Source organism: Perissodus microlepis, chromosome 1 (assembly GCF_051167445.1).
Source record: "Perissodus microlepis isolate ML-2025 ecotype Zambia chromosome 1, ASM5116744v1, whole genome shotgun sequence".
Lineage (NCBI taxonomy): Eukaryota > Metazoa > Chordata > Actinopteri > Cichliformes > Cichlidae > Perissodus > Perissodus microlepis.
In genome coordinates, this window is record NC_140461.1 from 33,419,766 (window position 1) to 33,440,233 (window position 20,468).

The 20,468-nt window shown below is 39.0% G+C and overlaps 1 protein-coding gene across 2 annotated transcripts in view; it reads right to left on the bottom strand.

The window, feature by feature from the left end:
- Positions 1–1,120: 1,120 nt before the first annotated feature.
- LOC146394129 (photoreceptor-specific nuclear receptor-like) overlaps positions 1,121–20,468 on the bottom strand; it is a 221,292-nt gene continuing 201,944 nt past the window's right edge. The window contains exons 1-9 of one of the 2 annotated variants that reach the window (XM_084907995.1): positions 13,260–20,432; positions 6,353–12,820; positions 5,811–5,961; positions 5,029–5,132; positions 4,585–4,887; positions 3,765–3,943; positions 2,901–3,141; positions 2,452–2,557; positions 1,121–2,155 (exon numbers count right to left, since the gene is read on the bottom strand). In XM_084907995.1, coding sequence (XP_084764121.1) covers positions 2,023–2,155; positions 2,452–2,557; positions 2,901–3,141; positions 3,765–3,943; positions 4,585–4,887; positions 5,029–5,132; positions 5,811–5,961; positions 6,353–6,443 — 1,308 coding nt within the window. In that variant the 5' untranslated portion in view covers positions 6,444–12,820; positions 13,260–20,432 and the 3' untranslated portion in view covers positions 1,121–2,022. Of the gene's footprint in view, positions 2,156–2,451; positions 2,558–2,900; positions 3,142–3,764; positions 3,944–4,584; positions 4,888–5,028; positions 5,133–5,810; positions 5,962–6,352; positions 12,821–13,259; positions 20,433–20,468 lie in introns of those variants that run through there. The other variant, XM_084907916.1, reaches the window with a different exon arrangement.

Here is a 20,468-nt window from a genome sequence, read left to right on the forward strand (position 1 = left end):
TCAGAGGCATAGAAATACATGGGAGTATAATACATATACTTATATATTCAAATGTGTATTTGTATTTTGAATTTAATGCTTTTCACAAAAAAGACAAAACACATTAAGCAGAAATAACATAATAATGAGCAGTTACAGCAGGATAACTGATGATAAGTTGTAACTGTTACTTTCTGTGACCCGTGTTTTAGTCATGTGTCCATGTTTGTTTTGTCTAAGTGTGAGGTTCCTGTGTTATTTTGAAGGTCCCCTTATCCTGTGTGCATTGTTTTCAGTTTAACTGCTTTTGTTTCCTCTTCCTTTATCGACTGTATACCAGCTGTATCTCAGTCCATCCTTCAGAGGCCGCATTTGAAGGCCGATTACGTCACAGCGACGCAACGTAATTCGAAGGCTGCTCCAAATGCAGCCGACAAATGCGTCCTTCAATTTCCCGGATTTGAAGGATAGGTTGGGTGTATCCTTCCTGGCCCAACCTATCCCAGAATTCATAGCACGGCCCAGCCAATTCCAGTTTCCAACAATGGTGGCAGCTACTTAGTTGTAAAATTACTCTTATTACTCTTTACAATACTTTATTAATTAAATTATTATTCCTAATATTTCCATAATAATATAAAAATACTTTTCAAATGCGGCAATGGCGAAGAAGTGCGGCTAATGAGTTTGAAATATTACTCTTTCTTGGTCACAAAATAAACTTTTAACATATTTTCAGGCAAGAATGTAGGTGTGTGAACTGCAAATATCTGCTCGATTTATCAAGACATCACATATTTGCAAAAGTGCTCCAACATTTTCTGAGACATCTGTTACTCACCAGCTCGATAGCTGACCGGGTGGCCAAGGCTCACTAGAGCCGGTGAGAACACCGGACTCCCGGCACATCGTTTTCAGACCCTGCGCGGTCTTTCACTACTCAGGTTAAACATGATATATAAGTCACTTAAATAACTTAAAAATGTTATTGTTTGGCTGAGATTAAAGTTGCTTAAAAGCTTAACTCCCTAGTTAAGTTCTTTTCTATTTTTGATCCTTGTGAGTCCAGCACAAAAAGCTGTATTTTGAGCTCAGTGGCGATTCTGAGTCCTGCACATTGGCTCCTAATCTTGTCAGTAACACAGCAATATATACCTGTCAAAAAGCTGCAAAAGAATTCAGAAGCATTTCTGTCCCGTATTTGCAGACAGTTTGGACTGGACTTCACTTAAGGCTGAATGACAATGTTTTCAAATGACTCCACAGCTGTATTTAAGAGAAGCAATAAGAAAATTGATACAGTTAATGCTTAACACAAAGACATAAAGTGAAATGTCACTCTCCACGTCTGTGGAAAGCAGTAATGCTGATACGCCAGTATAAGCATTAGTCTTACTCACACTTTGCTTAATTTTCGTAATTCTAATTTAAATAGGAGGTACAGATTAAAGGGGCTCAACTTACATCTTAGTCATCTTTTTTTATTATATTTATTGTGTGTGAGAGTGTGTTGAAGGATCTGTGTATTAACCAGACAGAAGAGGGCACTGTTTCATGGTTTCGGTGCAAGCTCTTAGTAACATAGCAAGTATACTGAAAACATTCCTGTTCCATAGAATTAAAGCAACAGGTATATTTTTGATTTTTTCTTCTTTGTTTTTACTTTTTCAAGGCGTAACAACATAAATACAACAGTCACATTAACATCAGCAGGGCCACACACACTTTACCAAACAAATTACACTATTACCAAACAAAGTATTTTTATTGAAACAAACAACAACAACAAAACTAGTATGACCATAACTTCAAATCAGAGACTCTTGATATAATACAAAGAAAACGCATTATGACAAAAACTGAACTGCATTTTCTTCTTTGTCAAATTAACTGATGTGGAAGTGACAAAAGAAGACAATAAAGTGGCCAAAAAACAACAGCATGCAGAATCTCTTGTATATATACAAAGCAAATATCTGTCAGTCATCATCCCATCCAAAGCAGGAGATTACTGATGACTGCATGGGTTTCTCTGTGATACTTTTAGTTTTTGAACATGTCACACAGCAATTTCTCCATGGGAGTGTTTCCAATGGTTCTGTGGAAGAACAGCAGCTCTATCCGCTCAGAATTCACAAAGCGCAGAGAGGGAAGGAGAAGAAGCAGCTTTCCGAACCTAAACACAAAGATCATAATAAAATTAAGGCCATGTCAAATGATTTAAAGCAAAAGCCTTTCACATTGTAGAATCAGTTAAAAAGAGAAATCAGTTTTTTATATAAAACCTCAAATTAAGGATGCTTGTCATGAAACAGAATGAAGGAATGAAGGTTACTTTCAAATTCAGAAATCAACTTTTAAACATAATAAAGAACAAAATTCTGTGTTTTGTTGTAAACACACTGGAGTTTTGTTTTGTGTTTTGTCATTTTGTTCCATTGAATTGGTGACCTTTATCAGGTAGGTTGTTACCTGGCTGGTTGGCTAGGGTAGTGTGACCGTATGTGTTGTCCCAGCATGACTTGCGACTGATCCTGCAGGTTCTCCACTTGTTCTGGATCTTTCAAACCTCGAGTCTCTGTGAAGCAGAAGAAATACTTTATGGAATTTTTGCTTTCTAGGGAAAACTGTTCCTGACAAAAATTGTATAACATTCCATGTAATAAAAAAAAATGACTCTACAATTTTGATGTACCATACTGATGGGCATCATAATTATAAAGTGATGATATGATTACTAAATGACATGTATGGTAATATAGTGATCTTAATTAAATAAAACACACTGAGGGAAATTTTAGCCTCTGCGTGGTGCTTATCTCTTGAAAACAATGACAGTGGACATAGCTAAGTACTGTGATCATGTTAAAGGTAATCTGCCAGACTGTAGACAAGCAACTGAATAGTGTTTTGTTCCTCACCTGGCTTGAAGAGCACAATGGCCTTCAGGCAGGCGAACTCGGTAGGATCAACAGCGAGGGCCTTGAAGCGGCTGAAGACCTCCTGTAGGAGGCGCAGGTCCAGGCTAGTGTAGCTGGTTTTTCCCTGCATGCCAGGGCACAGGTCTGGCAAAGACAGCAGTGGGCAGCTGTCTAGTGGCAAAGACCACTGGATGGCGCAGAGGAGGAAGAGTTCACTCCATGCTTCCTCCAGCAGGATGACCTGGTGAAGAAGAAAAACCAGAAACTGAATATGCACCCCTGTACTCAGCTTCACCTTCGACCCAAAGAAATCACAAAGAAAAACTATAGATGCTCATTCCTGACATTCCCTTTTATTGCAGAGCCAATCACACTGTAATGTTGTCAAACAGGAATGGGACCACTAATTCAGTGTTCACTTACTTATTTATAGTCAGACGGTATTTGTGGTACTATTAAATGTCATATTGTCATTTCATGATGCTGAATGTGCTTTGTGGTCATTGTGGCCATGTCATGAATGTCATGAACATGAAGTTACATCAACATATGTAATCCTGTAAGCACATAATGACATCGGTATTTGGAATTTACAGATAAAAATAATAATTTCTGTCTTTTTCTGTCATTGTCGCATATAAAGATAAATCATGATTCAATATATTTTTAGATATAAAAGAGACATCTGCATTTTATTTTTTTATCTCTGTAACTTTAATTTGTCTTTTATCATTATACTTTTTTTTATGACAAGAATAGAGGTCAATTTTAACCTATTAAAAATAGTTACAAAGGCAAAGTGAAAAAGTTTATAGAGACTATCTTTAGAAGAACAAACAAAAAAAAACCTCACTTTCAGCTTACCTGGTCTCTGAAGGGCAGGTTGGAGAAAACGGGCAGGTTCTTGGCCCATTTCACAGACATGAAGAGAAGCCTTGCTGAGGTCTCGTATACATTTTCAGAACCAGACGGGTACAAAGCCATGTGGTACTCTGAAGACGCCCGCTCTGGTTCATTGCTGGTCACATCTATGTTTTCATCAACTGAAACAGAAAAGATGAGCTCAGAATCAAGAGTGCAGAGGAAACAAAACCAACTTGTTGCATAGACAGATGAAACTAAACTTCAGGTAGTTGTGATGTGCTTCAGTTCAGGTTAGATTAGACTTTATTACTATGTAATAAAGTCATAAAATTTGAGCTCCAGCTGAAAGTGAGCAGATGCCCATATGTACAAAAAAAAAGTCTCTCTAAGACTAAAGAACATGTCATCATAGTTTCACATGTTAGCATTTTGTACATGCTACTACTTGCCTGATGTTTGCTAAATAGTAACTTTAAAATATTAAATTGAATTAGAAGAATATTTAAGCAGAGTTGCAAATTTGGTTAGATAGTAAAGATAGTGATCACTCCAGAATGGGATTGATCATCATGGTGATCTCATCATGCTCTGGTAAGTGGAGATGTAACCATGACAGTTTTGAAATCAACCCCACCTTCTTCACTGCCCACCTGATAACACCCTCTTATGCTCTGCTTTTTGTACTGAACCCCACTCATTTGCGTTTTACCCAAGAATATGTGTTTTCTAACCATCATTTCCCCTGCAAGTCCTAATGTGAAGGAGAAAGCTTCACCTTAAATTTACAGCAAAAACCTTTCATTTGACAACTGTTGCTCACCATCCTCAGGCTCCAACTTGGCACAGGTCTCAGCTGTCATGAGGCTTGCCATAAAGCGGTGGTTGTTCTGGGGACTGATGCAACGCTGGGTTGCAACAGAGGAAGTGATGGACATGGAGGAGGTGATGTGGGGCCACGTGATGACAGACCCATTGGAGGATGATGAAGAAGATGAGGAAGAGGAGGAGGAGGAGGAGGAGGTGGGTTCCCGTGTGGTGGCCAGGTGCTCCTTCTCCGGGTCCACATCGATGGAGTCCAGGCGGACCTGAGCTGTGCTGCGGGGCTGCCGCTCGTTCTGAACCGCTGCAGGGGGGAGACAGAAAGGCACAACCTGTTATCTAAGGTGATAATACAGGAATGATTTTAACCTCTCACAGGTTCATGTTTGAGTTCCACTGGACACCAATCAGTTTAATGAAGCTCATGAATGCTAAAACGACTCACCGTCCTTATTCATGCCCGCCTGCAGGCACTTTTTCAGCCGACATGCCTGGCACTGGTTACGATGAGCCTTGTCCACTGGACACATGCCTGTACCGGCCTGGCACCTGTTAACCAACAGTCACGCATTTTAAAGGGAGAGTCCACTCAAAATGACAAAATAACATTCACTTATTTTCTTGTGGCTTACAGAATATTGAAAGCAGTAAGAACATAATAATTACTAAAGATCAGCTATTAGAATGTATATGGAAAATGTCCGAATTCTGAATAAACCAGTGTGGTTAAGTCCTTAATTTTAACCTGCCATTCATCAAAAGAAAAATATCAAAAGTGAAAAGAAAAGTTTTGGGTTCTACTTTTAATCACAGATGGAATTAAAGGTGTACTAATACCCCGGGGGGGCGGGGGGATTTTTAATATATATTTATTAAAGCTATTTGTGTTTTATGGCTTTAAAAGTTACTTTCTGTCAATATTATTATTATTATTATTATTATTATTATTATTATTATTATTAGTATATTTGAGTGCAAAAAGTGCTTTTTTTTTTTCATTCACAGTGACTTGTGCTGCTACAATTTTTTTTTAATCTGAAAGGCATTTACTTATACAGTAATAGGAAACACTTTAATTTATAATAATATTTGGCAAAATATGGGGTTTGTAGAGGCTAAAACCAGAGTTTATATTCCTTTCACCTTGAATATTGACTATTTTAAATAGATGAGGAAATATCACACGATGAAGCTGGAATAACTGTCTACAGCTGAGTTTCCTCTTGCCTGTAAATGAGTCTCCTCCTCACACTGCGCTTGAAGAAGCCGCTGCAGCCGTTGCAGGCGTAGATGCCGTAGTGTTTCCCGCTGCTGGTGTCTCCACACACTTTGCAGACCAGAGCTGGGCTCAGAGCTTTGCCCGGTGCAGGACTCTTGGCTGTGAGTCAAAAACAGTCACAGAGTAGGTCGGTTATTGCCACTCATTAGGGCTGGTATTGTTTCATACATGTGCCTGCCATCTGTACAGTCAGCTCTGTCTGCTGGTAGCAGGACAGTCTGTCTAAACACTCACAAAAATTGAATAAAATCCTTAATTATAATTTAAAAAAAGCATTGCTTGCTCATAATTATGTGTTTTTATGAGAGTTTTTAATGTCTTTGTGTTGGATTTCATTCATAACCCGATGCATGTTGAGTAAAAAATTTCAGGTGTTTCAAACTTTCATATTGTTTAAGTGCTAACTTTTCCTCCCTGTTACAGAGCCAAGTCAGTGTTACACTCTTCAGACTCCATTGGCAACTTGTTGTCGTTGGTGTGGAGCTCTTACCTCCCCTGCTGTCATCAGTCCCACCGCTGCCAGATGATTCGGTGGGGGAAGAGGATGGCATCATGGGTATCTTTGTAAGGTGATCCTCCATTATTTTTCTCTCAAAATATCTCCTCTAGTGATTGACGAAGGCAGATAAGAAAAAGTTTTGGTCCTCTTCTGCTCAGTTGCTTCAAAGAAAAATACGTAGGGCCGCAGGGCCTCCGGTGGTCCCCGGTGGACAGATGGCAGGGTGAGCCCGTGCTGTGTGTTGCAACCTCTGCTGTGGTTGTTCAGATGAGCTGGGGTCCTGTCATGAGCTCCAGCTGACACTTGTTGCACGTGAACAGGTTGTGTGCACGTGTGTGTTCCCTCTGATGTCTGTCACTGTCTGTGGGCTCTCCTCAGCAGCAGGTCCTCAAAAGGGAACCCGGGGGGTGGTGGAGGGGGTAGGATTAGCCCCAAGCGCTGTGTAAGCAGCATGCTTATTTGTCATCCTCTTAATCTTTACTGTTCATCTACTGATCAATCAGTCACATTGCCAGCACAATGGTGCTGCTCAGACATGGATCGTCATGAAGTCTGCAAACAAACAAACAAGCAAACAAACAAAAAAAAATCAGCAATGACAACAAAATCTCCAGCTCTGTGCTAGAAGTCTTGTAACTGTAGACCAGTCCCCATCCAGGCACTCCTCCTTGTGTCTCCTCTGTCTACATCAGTCAACACTCCTCTTCAGTATCTGCATTTAAAGGGACGATTACATGGGGCACACATTATTATATTTACCAGCATCTTCAATTTGTATTTCCCCTCCTTTTCTTTTCTTTTCTTTTCTTTTTTTTTTGCCTCCTGAATTCCAGACCCATTTCCCCTTGCTGTATATTTGATCTGTGTGATTGCCTCCTATTCATAAAGACTCCCAGTGTTTGCAGAGGAGCTGCCTATTAACTCCCATTTCTACCCCTTTTTTTGTCAAACTGGAGATCATCCACTTCCTCAGGTTGCCAGGAGAGAAAGGTCACAGAGAGAATGATGGAGTTTTGGGGGGCTGATGTGATGGTCAGCACTAATTTGGCTCATTCATGAGGTTTTCCCATTTATTATTGAGAAGCTAGAATTATCATACATGTGGCATTTACATAAGCGGCAGTTTATTAGCTGGAGCAGGTATGAGATTGGATCTGGTGAGGAGGTGAGGAGAAGCGTGCAAAACTGAGGTAGGAAATATGAAACAAGCAACTTTCTTGTCATATTTAAATAAGACTGGGTTCTTGTTTTACCAAAATACCAGTAAGTTTATGGCTAAGAGAAAAGCTTTCTACATTATTTTATGATTAAGGTGCGAAAGGACTCAAAACCAAGAAAAGCAAACTATAAAATATTCTTTGCTAACATGATTTTTACATCAAACTAGAGATAAGAGATGGAAGGTTGCTGGAAAGTTTCAAATGTAAAATTCAGAACAGGTGTCAAACAATACTTCTATCTGTTAGTGCCATCATCATCGTCATCCCTTAACGCTTCAATGCCCTCGTGCCTCTCCGCTCATTTTCATCATTTGTCTCTTTGCACAGTTGAGCGGTTCAAGTGAAAGATGCAAATCTGGAGGGGACACAAGCTGCTGGGTCTCTGACATCTGCGCAGTGGCATCTGTACTCATTCACTGTTTGTTTGCTTTTTGTTCTGCGCTTGTAACGTGTGTGAATAACTGCGCTAACGACTGCTCTTAGATTGGACATATGAACGCTTTAATTAATTTTGTTTTACACCATCTGACATAATCGCTTTAGAAAACAGCATCCTGCATATGCCAGCAAAATTCACAGTGTTCATTCGTGGTCTGTTTTGGCAGAATGATAAATCTAAGTCCAATGTTTTCTTGCATTTCAGCTCTGGTGTCTTAAGCTCCAATATATTACACACTCTTAACTAGCTAATAGCCAACTGTCTGCTTTTTATTACAGAGAAAATCACGTATGATGTGTTTTTAGAGCTCTCTGACAAAAGGCTTCTTACTGGGACTGAGCTGAATAGAAAATAACTGCTAAAATAGACACACAGAAACACTCTGGAGATCTATGGATTCGCTTTCTGAGGACTTATACAGGGTCATGGGTGACACTAAGGATCCTTTTCTTGATTTCGTTTCTGTAAGTTTGTGAAATTTAACAACCTAACAATGCATTTAAATTTTTCAATAAACAAGTTAACACATATTTCAGATGAATTAATAAATATGCATTCAGTGGGGTGTGTTGAAGAATTTTACACATGACCTCTGTATTTCTGAAAACTTGCCATTAGCTATATTTTATTTAACTAAAAACAAGCTATGAAAACAATTTTTATATAAATGTTATCACAAAGCACCTTACAAAATTTGCTAAATGAAAGGTAAGTATAAAATGGGCTGTTCTTCTATAGTGTTCTCTGCTCAAAGTCTGAACATGAATACAAGTCCAATCTTCACAATCTTTCAAGTACTCTTTCAGGTGCTCCACTGTGTCGATTAGCCAGTCTGACACTTTCTTGGTTAGCAGTAAATTTAATGAGATTCTTTAGTAAAACTTACACTGTGAGAGCAGTGAGAGTGAACTGTTGTGGGCTGAATAGTTAAATAATAACTCATTACAACGCTCAGCAAAAGTGATCGGATCAGTATCCTCACACTGTTTCTATGTATTCATTGGATAAATGATTCTTTCATAAATTGTTGGTTGTATCTGTTTATTTTACGCTGTAAAAACAGTTTCACGTCTGTTAAACTCTGAGTAGAAAATTTGCTTAGAAAGCCAAATAAATGCTGATGTCAGCGGGTTTCAGCACTACAATAACAAGGCCTAACCATAATTGGAAAAACAAAGTGCCAAGCAGTTAAGTAGATTAGAGTTTGACCACATTTTGTCTGCCTGAGCACTGGCCACAATCACGAGAAGACTGGGGGTGCAGGGGGGGCACAATTAGCTCAAAAGATTAAAAGAGCAGTGAAGACACACTTCTTGAGGGCATCTTTAGCCATATGGTGGCTACTCTCTTCATCCTTAGCCAACACACTGTTGACCTTTGTAAGATTTACCATTTAATTAGTCTTCTGATGTCAGTGATCTGCTGCTTTTCCGCGTGGATTCCCCCAATTACACACTGATTAGTTATGTTGAGACAGACTCTGTAAATGTTAACAGCATCCACGTCTGCCTGCCTTCATGCACAATAATGAAATGCCTGGAAACCTAAGTTTGAATTTTATGTCTGCTCTCTTCTTTCTATCCTGATCTTTTTGGTAAATTGGGGAAATGCTATGATGAATCAGTTACTGTGTTCCTTCCTCTTCAGCGAATTCTTAATTATTTAATGGTGTATTTAATTAATTCATTATGGCAGTCCTGGTGTTCCATAGTAGAAGGATGTACACATTGTATGTACAATAATGCACTAAGCAGCATATATATTTTCTTGCACTTGAATATATCAATACATTTGAATTAAGATGTTTTTATCAGACATTTTAGGCTGGTCAGTTTTATTGGTCCTGTTCCAAATGAACCAATATTCACTATGTTATAAAATGGGCATATCTTTTGACTTTATAGCTAAATTAACCCTGTAACCAAAGTTTGCTCTAATTTGACTGGCCAAAAACATCCAGTACCAAAAATCTTCTCCCTGCATGCATATTCTACATATTCATATACATTTTAGGCAGGTGTGAAAAAATGCTGTGAACAAAGAATGCTTTCAGAAATATAAATGATTGTTTATTAGCCCCAGATGTATTCAGCAGCAGGACAATGACCCCAAACATACAGCCAAAGTCATTAACAACTATCTTCAGCGTAAAGAAGAACAAGAAGTACTGGAAGTAAGCCCTGATCTCAACATCATCGTGTCTGTCTGGGATTACATGAAGAGACAGAAGGATGTGAGGAAGCCTACATCCACAGAAGATCTGTGGTTGGTTCTCCAAGATGTTTGAAACAATCTACCAGTGGAGTTCCTTCAAAAACTGTGTGCAAGTGTACCTAAGAATTGATGCTGTTTTGAAGGCAAAGGGTGGACACACCAAATATTGATTTGATTAAGATTTCGCTTTTGTTCATTCACTGCATTTTGTTGATTGATGAAAATAAGTGATTAACACTTCCATTTTTGAAAGCATTCTTTGTTTACAGCATTTTTCTCACCTGCCTAAACCGTTTGCACAGTACTGTATGTGTATTTATAGGCAATATAATATCCATCGCTTATTACCATTTCATTGGAAAATTTTAGGAAGTTAAAAAGCTTGAAAAGCAGCAATTTCACCAGTAGGTGCTCAAATGACCGCCTCATATGTGACTTGCTTCAGATTCATAAATAATGCAGCTTTAATCTACACAGAACGTGCTGGTGGTTCCTTTAAATAGCTTATGAGCTTGGAAGTATGTAAGTGGCCGCATTATTGCTTTATTATTTATTGAAACCCCAGTATAGAAGGTTGGGATTGGTATAATTACCAAAATGGATTAAGAACGCTGGAGTTAAAAATTTTGAGATATTTGGGTTTATAAAATGGCTGTGGTACTTTTTTGTTGCAGATCTTATCAAGCACTACTTCACCTTCATTTCACAACCAGTAATTAGCCTTCACTTTGCCTATCGGTATTGTTACTTGGCTGACTGTAATCACTGTGCACGGCATATGAAAAAAACCCCAAAAAAAACAAAACAGATTTACTATATATCGCACAAACCACTTGGATTTTTACTTGAGTCTATATAATACCTCTGTTGTAGAAATTTGTAATTACAGTTCTCTTGCTATTTTATTCAGGATTTTGTGGAAGAGATGAGAACATGTTAACATCGGGTAAGGTCATCCAGTAAAAATTATAATTGTTTGTCATAACTGCTCACATCTACCCTCCAGGTAAGAAAACAATCAGCTGAAAGAAGGCAGATTGTCATGCTCTTAGTAGGCCTCAGCATGCCTAACTTGGTTTAGTCCAAAAGTCAATTGTAGGAATATTTGCTGCCATTCTCTACTTTTCCACTTATTTCAAGATCATTCTGAAAACTACGAGACATGGTTCAAACCCATGTTTGAAAAGCACATAAGCATACAAATGCAAAACTACAAGCACTATTACAGTTTTTCTCCATTGGTTTGGCTCATTTCTTGAAACAGAAATTACATTCTCAAAACTCTAAGATCATTTGGCAAAACACTCTTACAGTTTAGCACAACACTATAGCTCACCTGCAAAAGCTCATATCTCTTCCAAAACTGTTCACTCAGGCTTCAATCTAAATCCCTTTCTCATTTAAACAGTCAGTGTCTCCAAAATGGCAAAGATCCTTCTCAATAGTTTTGGCTCATTTCTCGACACAGATCGGTGTTGGTGCTTTTGTCAAAATAAACCTGGCTGGTTGATCACAACAACATGGTCCACCTGCAAAAGCTCATATCTCTTCTAAAACAGTTCACTCATGTGTCAAAACTACATTTCTTTCTAATCTCAATAGTCAGTGCCCCCAAAATGCATCGTCCCTTTGGCATTGTGTGAGTACTGCCATACAAAATGTTTAGATGTTTTGTCACTATGGCAGAGGACCAACAATATACAACAGAAAAGAGTAGCCTCCAAGGTTTGACATCACAGATTGCACTCACACTACCAAGGAAATTATAACCATTTTTTATTCACAGGCAAAGAAAGTTTCATACATATGTAAAAAGAAAATGTACATTACAGTAGCAAATTGTATGAACACAAAATCAAAAAACAAGGACTTATTCAGTGGTCGCTGTACTCATTCTCCCGCTCTTTTCCACTGTCTTCACCCTCCTGATTATTTACACGCTGTTGTCCGTCTGGCCACAGATTCTCGTCCACATCACAGCGGATACTTTCTCTTGCGATGCAACGAGGGAAGAAACGGCGTGCATGACGCAACCATCCCCTGCAATGATCTCCTGTAATGTCGTCACACGCTGCGTCCATAGCATGGAGCAGGGACGGCTGATCCTGAGCATGATGCTCATACACTCTCCACCTCCAAGCAGAGAAAAACTCCTCTATCGGATTGAGGAAAGGAGAGTAAAATGGTAGGAACCCCATGACCATCATTGGATGTGTTGCAAACCAGCCCCTAATGAGTGGGCTATGGTGAAAATTGACATTGTCCCACACAATTACATAAATGGGTAGGTGAGGCCCTATGAGACCTCTCTCATTTTCAGGGATAAAATCGGTATAAAGGCGATCCAAGAAGATGAGGAGCTTGTGTGTGTTGTATGGGCCAAGACTGGGGATGTGAGTGGCCACACCATTTTCAAAAATGGCAGCACACAGTTATATTGCCCCCTCGCTGACCTGGGACATCCACTGCGGCCCGGTGGCCAATAATATTACGGCCACGTTTTCGGCCCTTGGCCAGGTTGAAGCCAGCTTCATCCACGAACACCAGGATGTGAGGGGTCTCATGTCCTTCCAATGACATTATTCTCTAAAATAGAGTAAAGAACATAAAATCAGTCATACAGAAGAGTCATATACTACAGTTAGACAATTACATGTTCTCCCCCACAGGTTCAATATACTACAGGCTACTACTCCAGTGGTTCTAAACTAGTGATAGGCCTATGAGGAAGTACTGCAGGGGTATTTGATAGAAAGGGGAGTGGGAAATACTGATGATTTACTGAGATGTTACAGTAAAACCTACAGTATTAGATAGATTTGATTGGGAGACAACAAAATAAGGATTATAATGAGAATTGTATCATACAGTAAACTGCAGTTCTCTGTTGAAATTGTTGAAGTCAGATAAAGCAAATACTGATCCTGAAATCAGGTAAAGGAGGTATTGAAACCAAATAAGTGAACTACTGCTTACTGTGATTACAGGTAAGGTTATAATGAGAGACAACCAGTAACTGACTTACTTTTACATACTGGTAGCGCAGCTCCTTCACTCTGTCAGAGTTCCTCTCAAATGGTACCCTGTAGATTTGTTTCATTGTCATCTGATGCTTCTTCAAAACCCGGTCTATTGTGGAGATGCTTATTGTGTTTATATTCTGGAATATATGATTGTCCTGAAGGATGGCATCACGGATCTATCTCAATGTGATGGCATTATTTGCCATCACCATGTTACAAATCTCTCTTTCCTGTTGTTCATTGAACAGTTTTCCTCTGCCACCCACGCGAGGTTGTCGTCCAATCCTACACAAAGAACAGAATACAGTAAGTTACCAGTGTAATTGTATTATTGTTTTACTCACAGTAACTCCACCACAATCCTAATGCAACATTGCACAGTGACTGGAATACTACTCTAAACTGTATAAATTATGTAATTCCATAGTTTACAGTAATTTGTTCAATATATTTCTTGTCATATTTAGTATCAAAACATTCCACTAGTCCTCTCCACCTGTTAGTATAGACCTACTACTGTAGGCAGATGCACACAAAATCTCTATAGTAAGTTATTCATTTTTTGCCTCACGCACAGTGCCCTGTCCTATACAACATATAATTCCATCATAGATTACATAGAGTACATACCTGTTTTCCCTGCGAAAGGTTTGGATGATGGAGGAGACTGTAGAGTGAGGCACATTAGGCTGCACTCGACGACCTGCCTCTGCCATTGTGAGGCCATGGTTTATGACATGGTCTATAATTGTGGCCCGAATTTCATTCGGGACAGCACAGTGTCTTTGCGCACCTCGGCCTCTTCCCCCTATTCCTCCACCACACATTCTCAGTCCTCCTCTTCTTCTTCTTCTTCCTCCTCTTCCTTGAGGAAGAACTTCCCCTTGTCCGTTTGCTTGGCCTTGTCTATCCATGTTCAGAGATTGGACTGGCTCTGGTCAAGCTCTATATATCTGTGTTTGGCAGCACACAATCATGGAACACACCTGTGTGTGACACTCCCCCTTCGTTAGTCTAGTTTCACCTGACTGTCAATGACTGTCATCAATTTATCAAATATTCAAAGAAATTCATATATGGTATTCATGGTATTATGTTCTTGACCAATTTTGACAATTGAACAGACAGTTGTGCATGCGAGTACTTATACAATGAAATCATGCTGACATGTTTTGGAGAGAATGATCATTAGACTGAGAATCAACTAATCAGTTTAGATCTACAAGATCTATTCATTTGGAAAATGTGCTAAATGTGGGCTAACTGTATAACTGTAGGCTACTTGTACTTAATCATTTGCAAAGATGCACTGAGACAATTGAGACATGTACTAAGGCATTTGCCATTTGATAAAATGAATGAGAAATGGCATTCTGTTGTGAACATTTGCCAAGAGGTTTGGAGGTTTGTCCATGTTATTTTGAGAATGTAATTTCTGTTTCAAGAAATGAGCCAAACCAATGGAGAAAAACTGTAACTGCTGAAAAACAAATTACGTGTTCCTTTGTCAGCATTTTATCATCAAATTAAACTACTAATAAGGTTTACCCATTTATTAACAGGGAGGAAACAATCAAAGTGAAAGAATCTTTTTTTAAAAAAAGGGAAGAATAAAAGGAATTAACAGGCATTTTAAAGTCATCCACTGCTTTTGTTCTCTTTATCAAAAACATCCGCTTTGTATAAAAGCGATCCCTGCTGTGGGAGCGCGGCGGTGTGGAGCTGCAGATCAGATCTATTTAGAAGACAGCATCAAGTTGAGTGGCTGAAGCCTGCTAGCCAGGCCAAATACAGCAGTATAGCTGTTTACATAATAGTAATAAGCTACAGTACACAGTGACACCATCAAGTTTTAGGAGGAGACTTGCTTACATGAGCAGGCCATAGATTATGCCAAGACAAATCGATTAGCATGGGAGCAGTCTAATATTAGGATTCAAAGTATGATTAGAGGAGCCGTATTATGTAATGACAATAATGAGTCTCTGTTATACTTCAATACACAAACGAACATCCACTGGCCTCAAACTGACAAAATGTCCTTTATCTGTCCCGCAAAATGTCTCTTTTGTTTTTGAGATAGATAGATAGATAGATAGATAGATAGATAGATAGATAGATAGATAGATAGATAGATAGATAGATAGATAGATAGATAGATAGATCTAAGGGGGGGGGGATTTATTCACTTGAATAAAAACTGCTTAATTAATTCACGTTTACCTGTGTTTCAGTATATGCATGTATAAATCTTACAGTAAATACACACAGTCTCTGTCCATCTGTGTTTCTGTGTTTTTGTTTCTTTGGTTCCCAATTCCTTCTTTAACATCAAGAGTTGGGCAAACTTGACACACTGGTACATCTCAGGTCCCTGCAGGCTCTAATCTAGATTACATATTGTGACGTCATCATGTTACCCTGCGACATGAAATTTGAGCACTACTGCAACTACTACACTTTATAAAAGCATTGCATCAGTTCACAGACAACAGCATTAAAATCCAAACAAACTGTTGCATTTGCATGTACGTGTCATACAATATTTATTATATGGCATAAACAGACAGTGTTCATTGGTTCTGTTGTGAGTCCATCTTTGAGAACGAGTCCGTTATTACATCTGTTGTTCGCACATTACAATAGACTCTGGATTACATCACTACACTGACACTCAGTAACCTGCCTGGCCTCAGCAGGTCACACAAATGAAAGACGCACACACACGTGTACATACACACACACACAGAAGTGTTACCATGGATCACTAAAGGGAACTCAAGGAGGAGGGTAGATTGGCCGTGTGTGCGAGGGGGTTGGGTGTTAAATCTGATCTGGCCAGTGCTGACGATGGCAGTGTGGCTGCGCCCTCACATCGGCCACATCAGTGTGTGTGTGTGTGTGTGTGTGTGTGTTATATAACAGCATGATAAAGCTGCCTTTGGGATCTGACTGTGGCTGCTGAGCCTCTTACCTGTGTGTCATATGGAAAGCTCTGGCAGCAATCTTTATCTTCCACATCAATCATCTCAGTGGATCCTGAATTGACCACATTTAGCCTGTCACTGTTACTGTGTTTCTCTCTCTCGCTTCACTCTCAGTGTGTGTGTGTGTGTGTGTGTGTGTGTGTGTGTGTGTGTGTGTGTGTGTGTGTGTCTCAGGGGTGCCACCAGGAATTTGGGGTCCCATGAAAAAAAAAAAAAGACTTTGGGCCACTCCACTTTAATATTTTAAACCGTGATAAAAGAATACAACACTGTTATATGGATAATATTCTGCTTCGATACAGAGATTTTTTTAATTTGGGGAAAGTTGTATTGTTGAAACCATGTTTTACATTTCAATATTCTGAATGATGACATCATTAGGGGTTCGTCTGTTTTTTTTGTTTTGTTTTTTTGTTTTTTCATTTTTTCATTGATTGGTACCTAACAATTACCAAGCCATACATCAGCTTTATGGCTGAAACTGCATCTAAATTCTCTATAAAGTGGTGTAATACTAATATTTTTTACTCCTTACATATTTTCTAATAATATTAAATATTGGCAAATAGAACTTAAATAATCATTTCAATATAAATTTTGAAACAAATTATAGCCAGCTGAACTGTGTCTCTGTCCTGAGGCCTGGTGGAACTCAAGTAGGTTTTAATCAGTTATAGTTTACTAAAAGGTCTCATCACCTGCAACAGTCAAAATATACAAAGAGCAATACATACTTCTCCAAAAGTGTTGTTTATGTGGGTTATAATTATAATATATTATTAGTATTATTACAAAAAAAAAAAAATAGTGTGTAGAAAAAGATAACTTTCCCAAGGGGCCTCCTGAAATAAGGCATTTCTTTGACATCAAAGAACTTGCCTGCTTCTTCAGATATCAGTGTGGCTGGTTCAGTGTCAGGAGTGTGGGCATGGGGTGATGGGACTGGGACAGCTAAGCCTGAGCCAGAAGTTTGCTCTGTTTGGCCTGGCAGCTGATACGTGATTTAGTATCCATATATACACAAACGGTCCGCCTCTGTATTGTTTAAAGCAGGGGTCTCAAACTTGCAGCCCAGGGACAACTTGCAGCCCAAGTCACCCCTACGTGTATGTTGACGTGAAGAAATATAATGCAATTTGGCCCTTGAAGTTACTTCTTTGTTAGGGAGGATTTGTTTGTTGTTGAGTGCAATGTTAAAATAAGTTCTTTAAATATGTGTACACTTATGTCTGCATTTATATTTGGTTAAATATGAACAAAATTATAGCAGAGGTGCTGCCACGTGTCTGGCCGGAAAGAGAGGACTAGTTTGTTTAATTGGTGGTTACATGAAGGGCTTCAGTTAGTTAAGAGTGATGGGGAAAAATTGCTTTCACTTTTGTAGTTTTATCTTGTTATACAATATTTGAAATGTAAAAAAAAACCCAAACAGCAACACTAAATTTTCGGAAGTATTTGTGGGTGTTTTCTTGTTTGTTTGTTTCGTATTATTTGAACACTAAAGTGGCCCTCCAATGAGATGACAGTGCCAGGAGTGGCCCACAGCTTATTTAAGTTTCAGACCCCTGGTCCAACGTGATACAAACACATTACTGGTGGGATCATATTCGATTATTCACTGTCATCATTTATAACGTCCAATAAATTAAAATTGAACATTTAAAAAAACATCAAATGTGCATCTCATTTCTCCAGGAATCAGCTGTGAAATCAACTAAAACTTAAGGAACTTGTCTCACTTAATGAATTTTAAGTGGCTTGGATGCAGTTGCTTAAGGCTGAAAATGTTCTGCCTGACTATTATTACCTTTGTTTCTGGCATCAGACAATTACGTTGGTTGTGTCAGTGTTTTAGTTTTATTTTATTTGCATGTACTTAGCTGGATTCTGTATTTGAGTATCTATGTGCCGACTGATTACTCATTAATACAACTTACAGTCATACCAACCTGAGTATGCTTAATCTCATCTGCTCTCTGAGAGCAGCATGGCTTGTTGGTTAGCACTGTTGCCTCACAGCAAGAAGGTCCTGGGTTTGATGTCACCATCTGGCTGGAGCCTGTCCTTTCCAGATACTCAGGCTTCCTTCCACAGTCCCAGGACATTGCAGTTAGTGGGGTTAGCTTAATTGGTGATTTTAAATTCACCCTAGGTGTGAGTGTAAATAGTTGTCTGTGTCTCTGTGTTAGCCCTGCAACACACTGGCAACCTGTCCAGGGTGTACCCCGCCTCTCGCCCTATGACAGCTGGGATAGGCTCCAGCGTCCCCCGCGACCCTGGAAAGGATAAGCGGAAGCGAATGGATGAATGGATGGGTATTAAATAATAGAAACGCTTAGCAGTAAATCAGAATAAAAATGAATATGGTCAATCTTATATTTTTGTGGTACTCAGATAGAAAATTGACTGCGGACCAGATCCCCAGAGTTTCTCCTTAGTACTTGGCAAGACTTTATTCATTCTGGAAGAGGCTGTTAAGCTTTTTTAAAGGAGTCCGATATGAGTCAACGAAGCTCACTTCTGTCCGATCGCAGTGATACTGAGATGAGTTGTTAAAATTTCGTTAGCTACTGTTAGCTGCTGTTAACTGTCAGTAGGGATGGCAATCAAGATCCTGGTCTTGTAGCAACATAAAGTATCAGGAACACCACCTAAAGCCCAGTTCTGACTAGGGTACTTTTTCCCTCTTACTTCTTTTTTTCCCCTCTCCATGTAAATGAATGTTTATATGAGAGGTGTCTTTCCTCACACTAACAGAGAAAAGAACAAGCATCAATAAGATGAAATAGGTTATATTCAAATGAAGACCACAACAGTCTTTAAAACCCTGCAAGCAGGAACAACCAAATCTGATACTACGAGTCATGGTGCCAGTTATTTATCACACACCTGTTGAGCAAGCAGACTGTGACCCTGAAATGATTCTATTCCCTCCTAATCCACATACAGTATGTCTTACACACTTACAAACAAATGAGAAAGAACAATACAGTATCCACATCTGAACCAAAGTGTAAAACAGTGAAATGTGGATTATTAAATATTAGGTCTCTCGCCTCCAAGTCTCTGTTAGTACATGACTTAATAATTGATCAACAAATCGATTTACTCTGCCTTACAGAAACCTGGTTGCAGCAGGATGATTATGTTAGTTTAAATGAATCAACACTCCCGAGTCATTCTTTTTTTTTTTTTTTTTTTTTTGCCTGTCCCGTTTGGCTCTTTTGCCATCAGAATTATTGTCTAAAGGCGAAGAAAGATGCCCAACGGATTTACTTTACCAAATTGACCATCCCAGCCTTGCCGTAATGGTCCACTTGATTCACCTTTTATTGTTTATTTTATTTTCACTTGCTGAATACGGGACAGACTTGACTGGGGGAAAGAAGGGGAGAAAGAAAGAGGGAAAGAAAAACAGCTGAGAAGAGGGACGGGGGAGAAGGGCAAAAAACAAAAACCAACAGAATAAGCAGAAAAAAAATAAATAAAAAAAAATACATATATCGATCACCTGGATCACCTGTTGAGAAAGAAAAAAGAAAACGAGCAGAAGAAAACGAGAGTAATAGAATAAACAACATCACAATGATCTATGGGAATATAACAGTAAATACTAAATTTTAAACATTATTGTGCAGCACGTAAGATCGACGTAAGATTGTCCTGCTAGACCTCAGTGCAGCGTTCGATACTGTTGACCATAATATCCTATTAGAGCGATTAGAACATGCTGTAGGTATTACAGGTACTGTGCTGCAGTGGTTTGTATCATATCTATCTAATAGACTCCAATTTGTACATGTAAATGGAGAGTCCTCTTCACACACTAAGGTTAATTATGGAGTTCCACAGGGTTCAGTGCTAGGACCAATTCTGTTTACATTATACATGCTTCCCTTAGGCAGTATCGTTAGAAGACATAGCATACATTTTCACTGCTATGCAGATGACGCCCAGCTCTATCTGTCCATGAAGCCAGATAACACACACCAATTAGTTAAACTGCAGGAATGTCTTAAAGACATAAAGACCTGGATGGCTGCTAACTTTCTGCTTCTTAATTCAGATAAAACTGAGGTTATTGTACTCGGCCCTGAAAATCTTAGAAATATGGTATCTAACCAGATTCTTACTCTGGATGGCATTACCTTGGTCTCCAGTAACGCTGTGAGGAACCTTGGAGTCATTTTTGACCAGGATATGTCCTTCAATGCACATATTAAA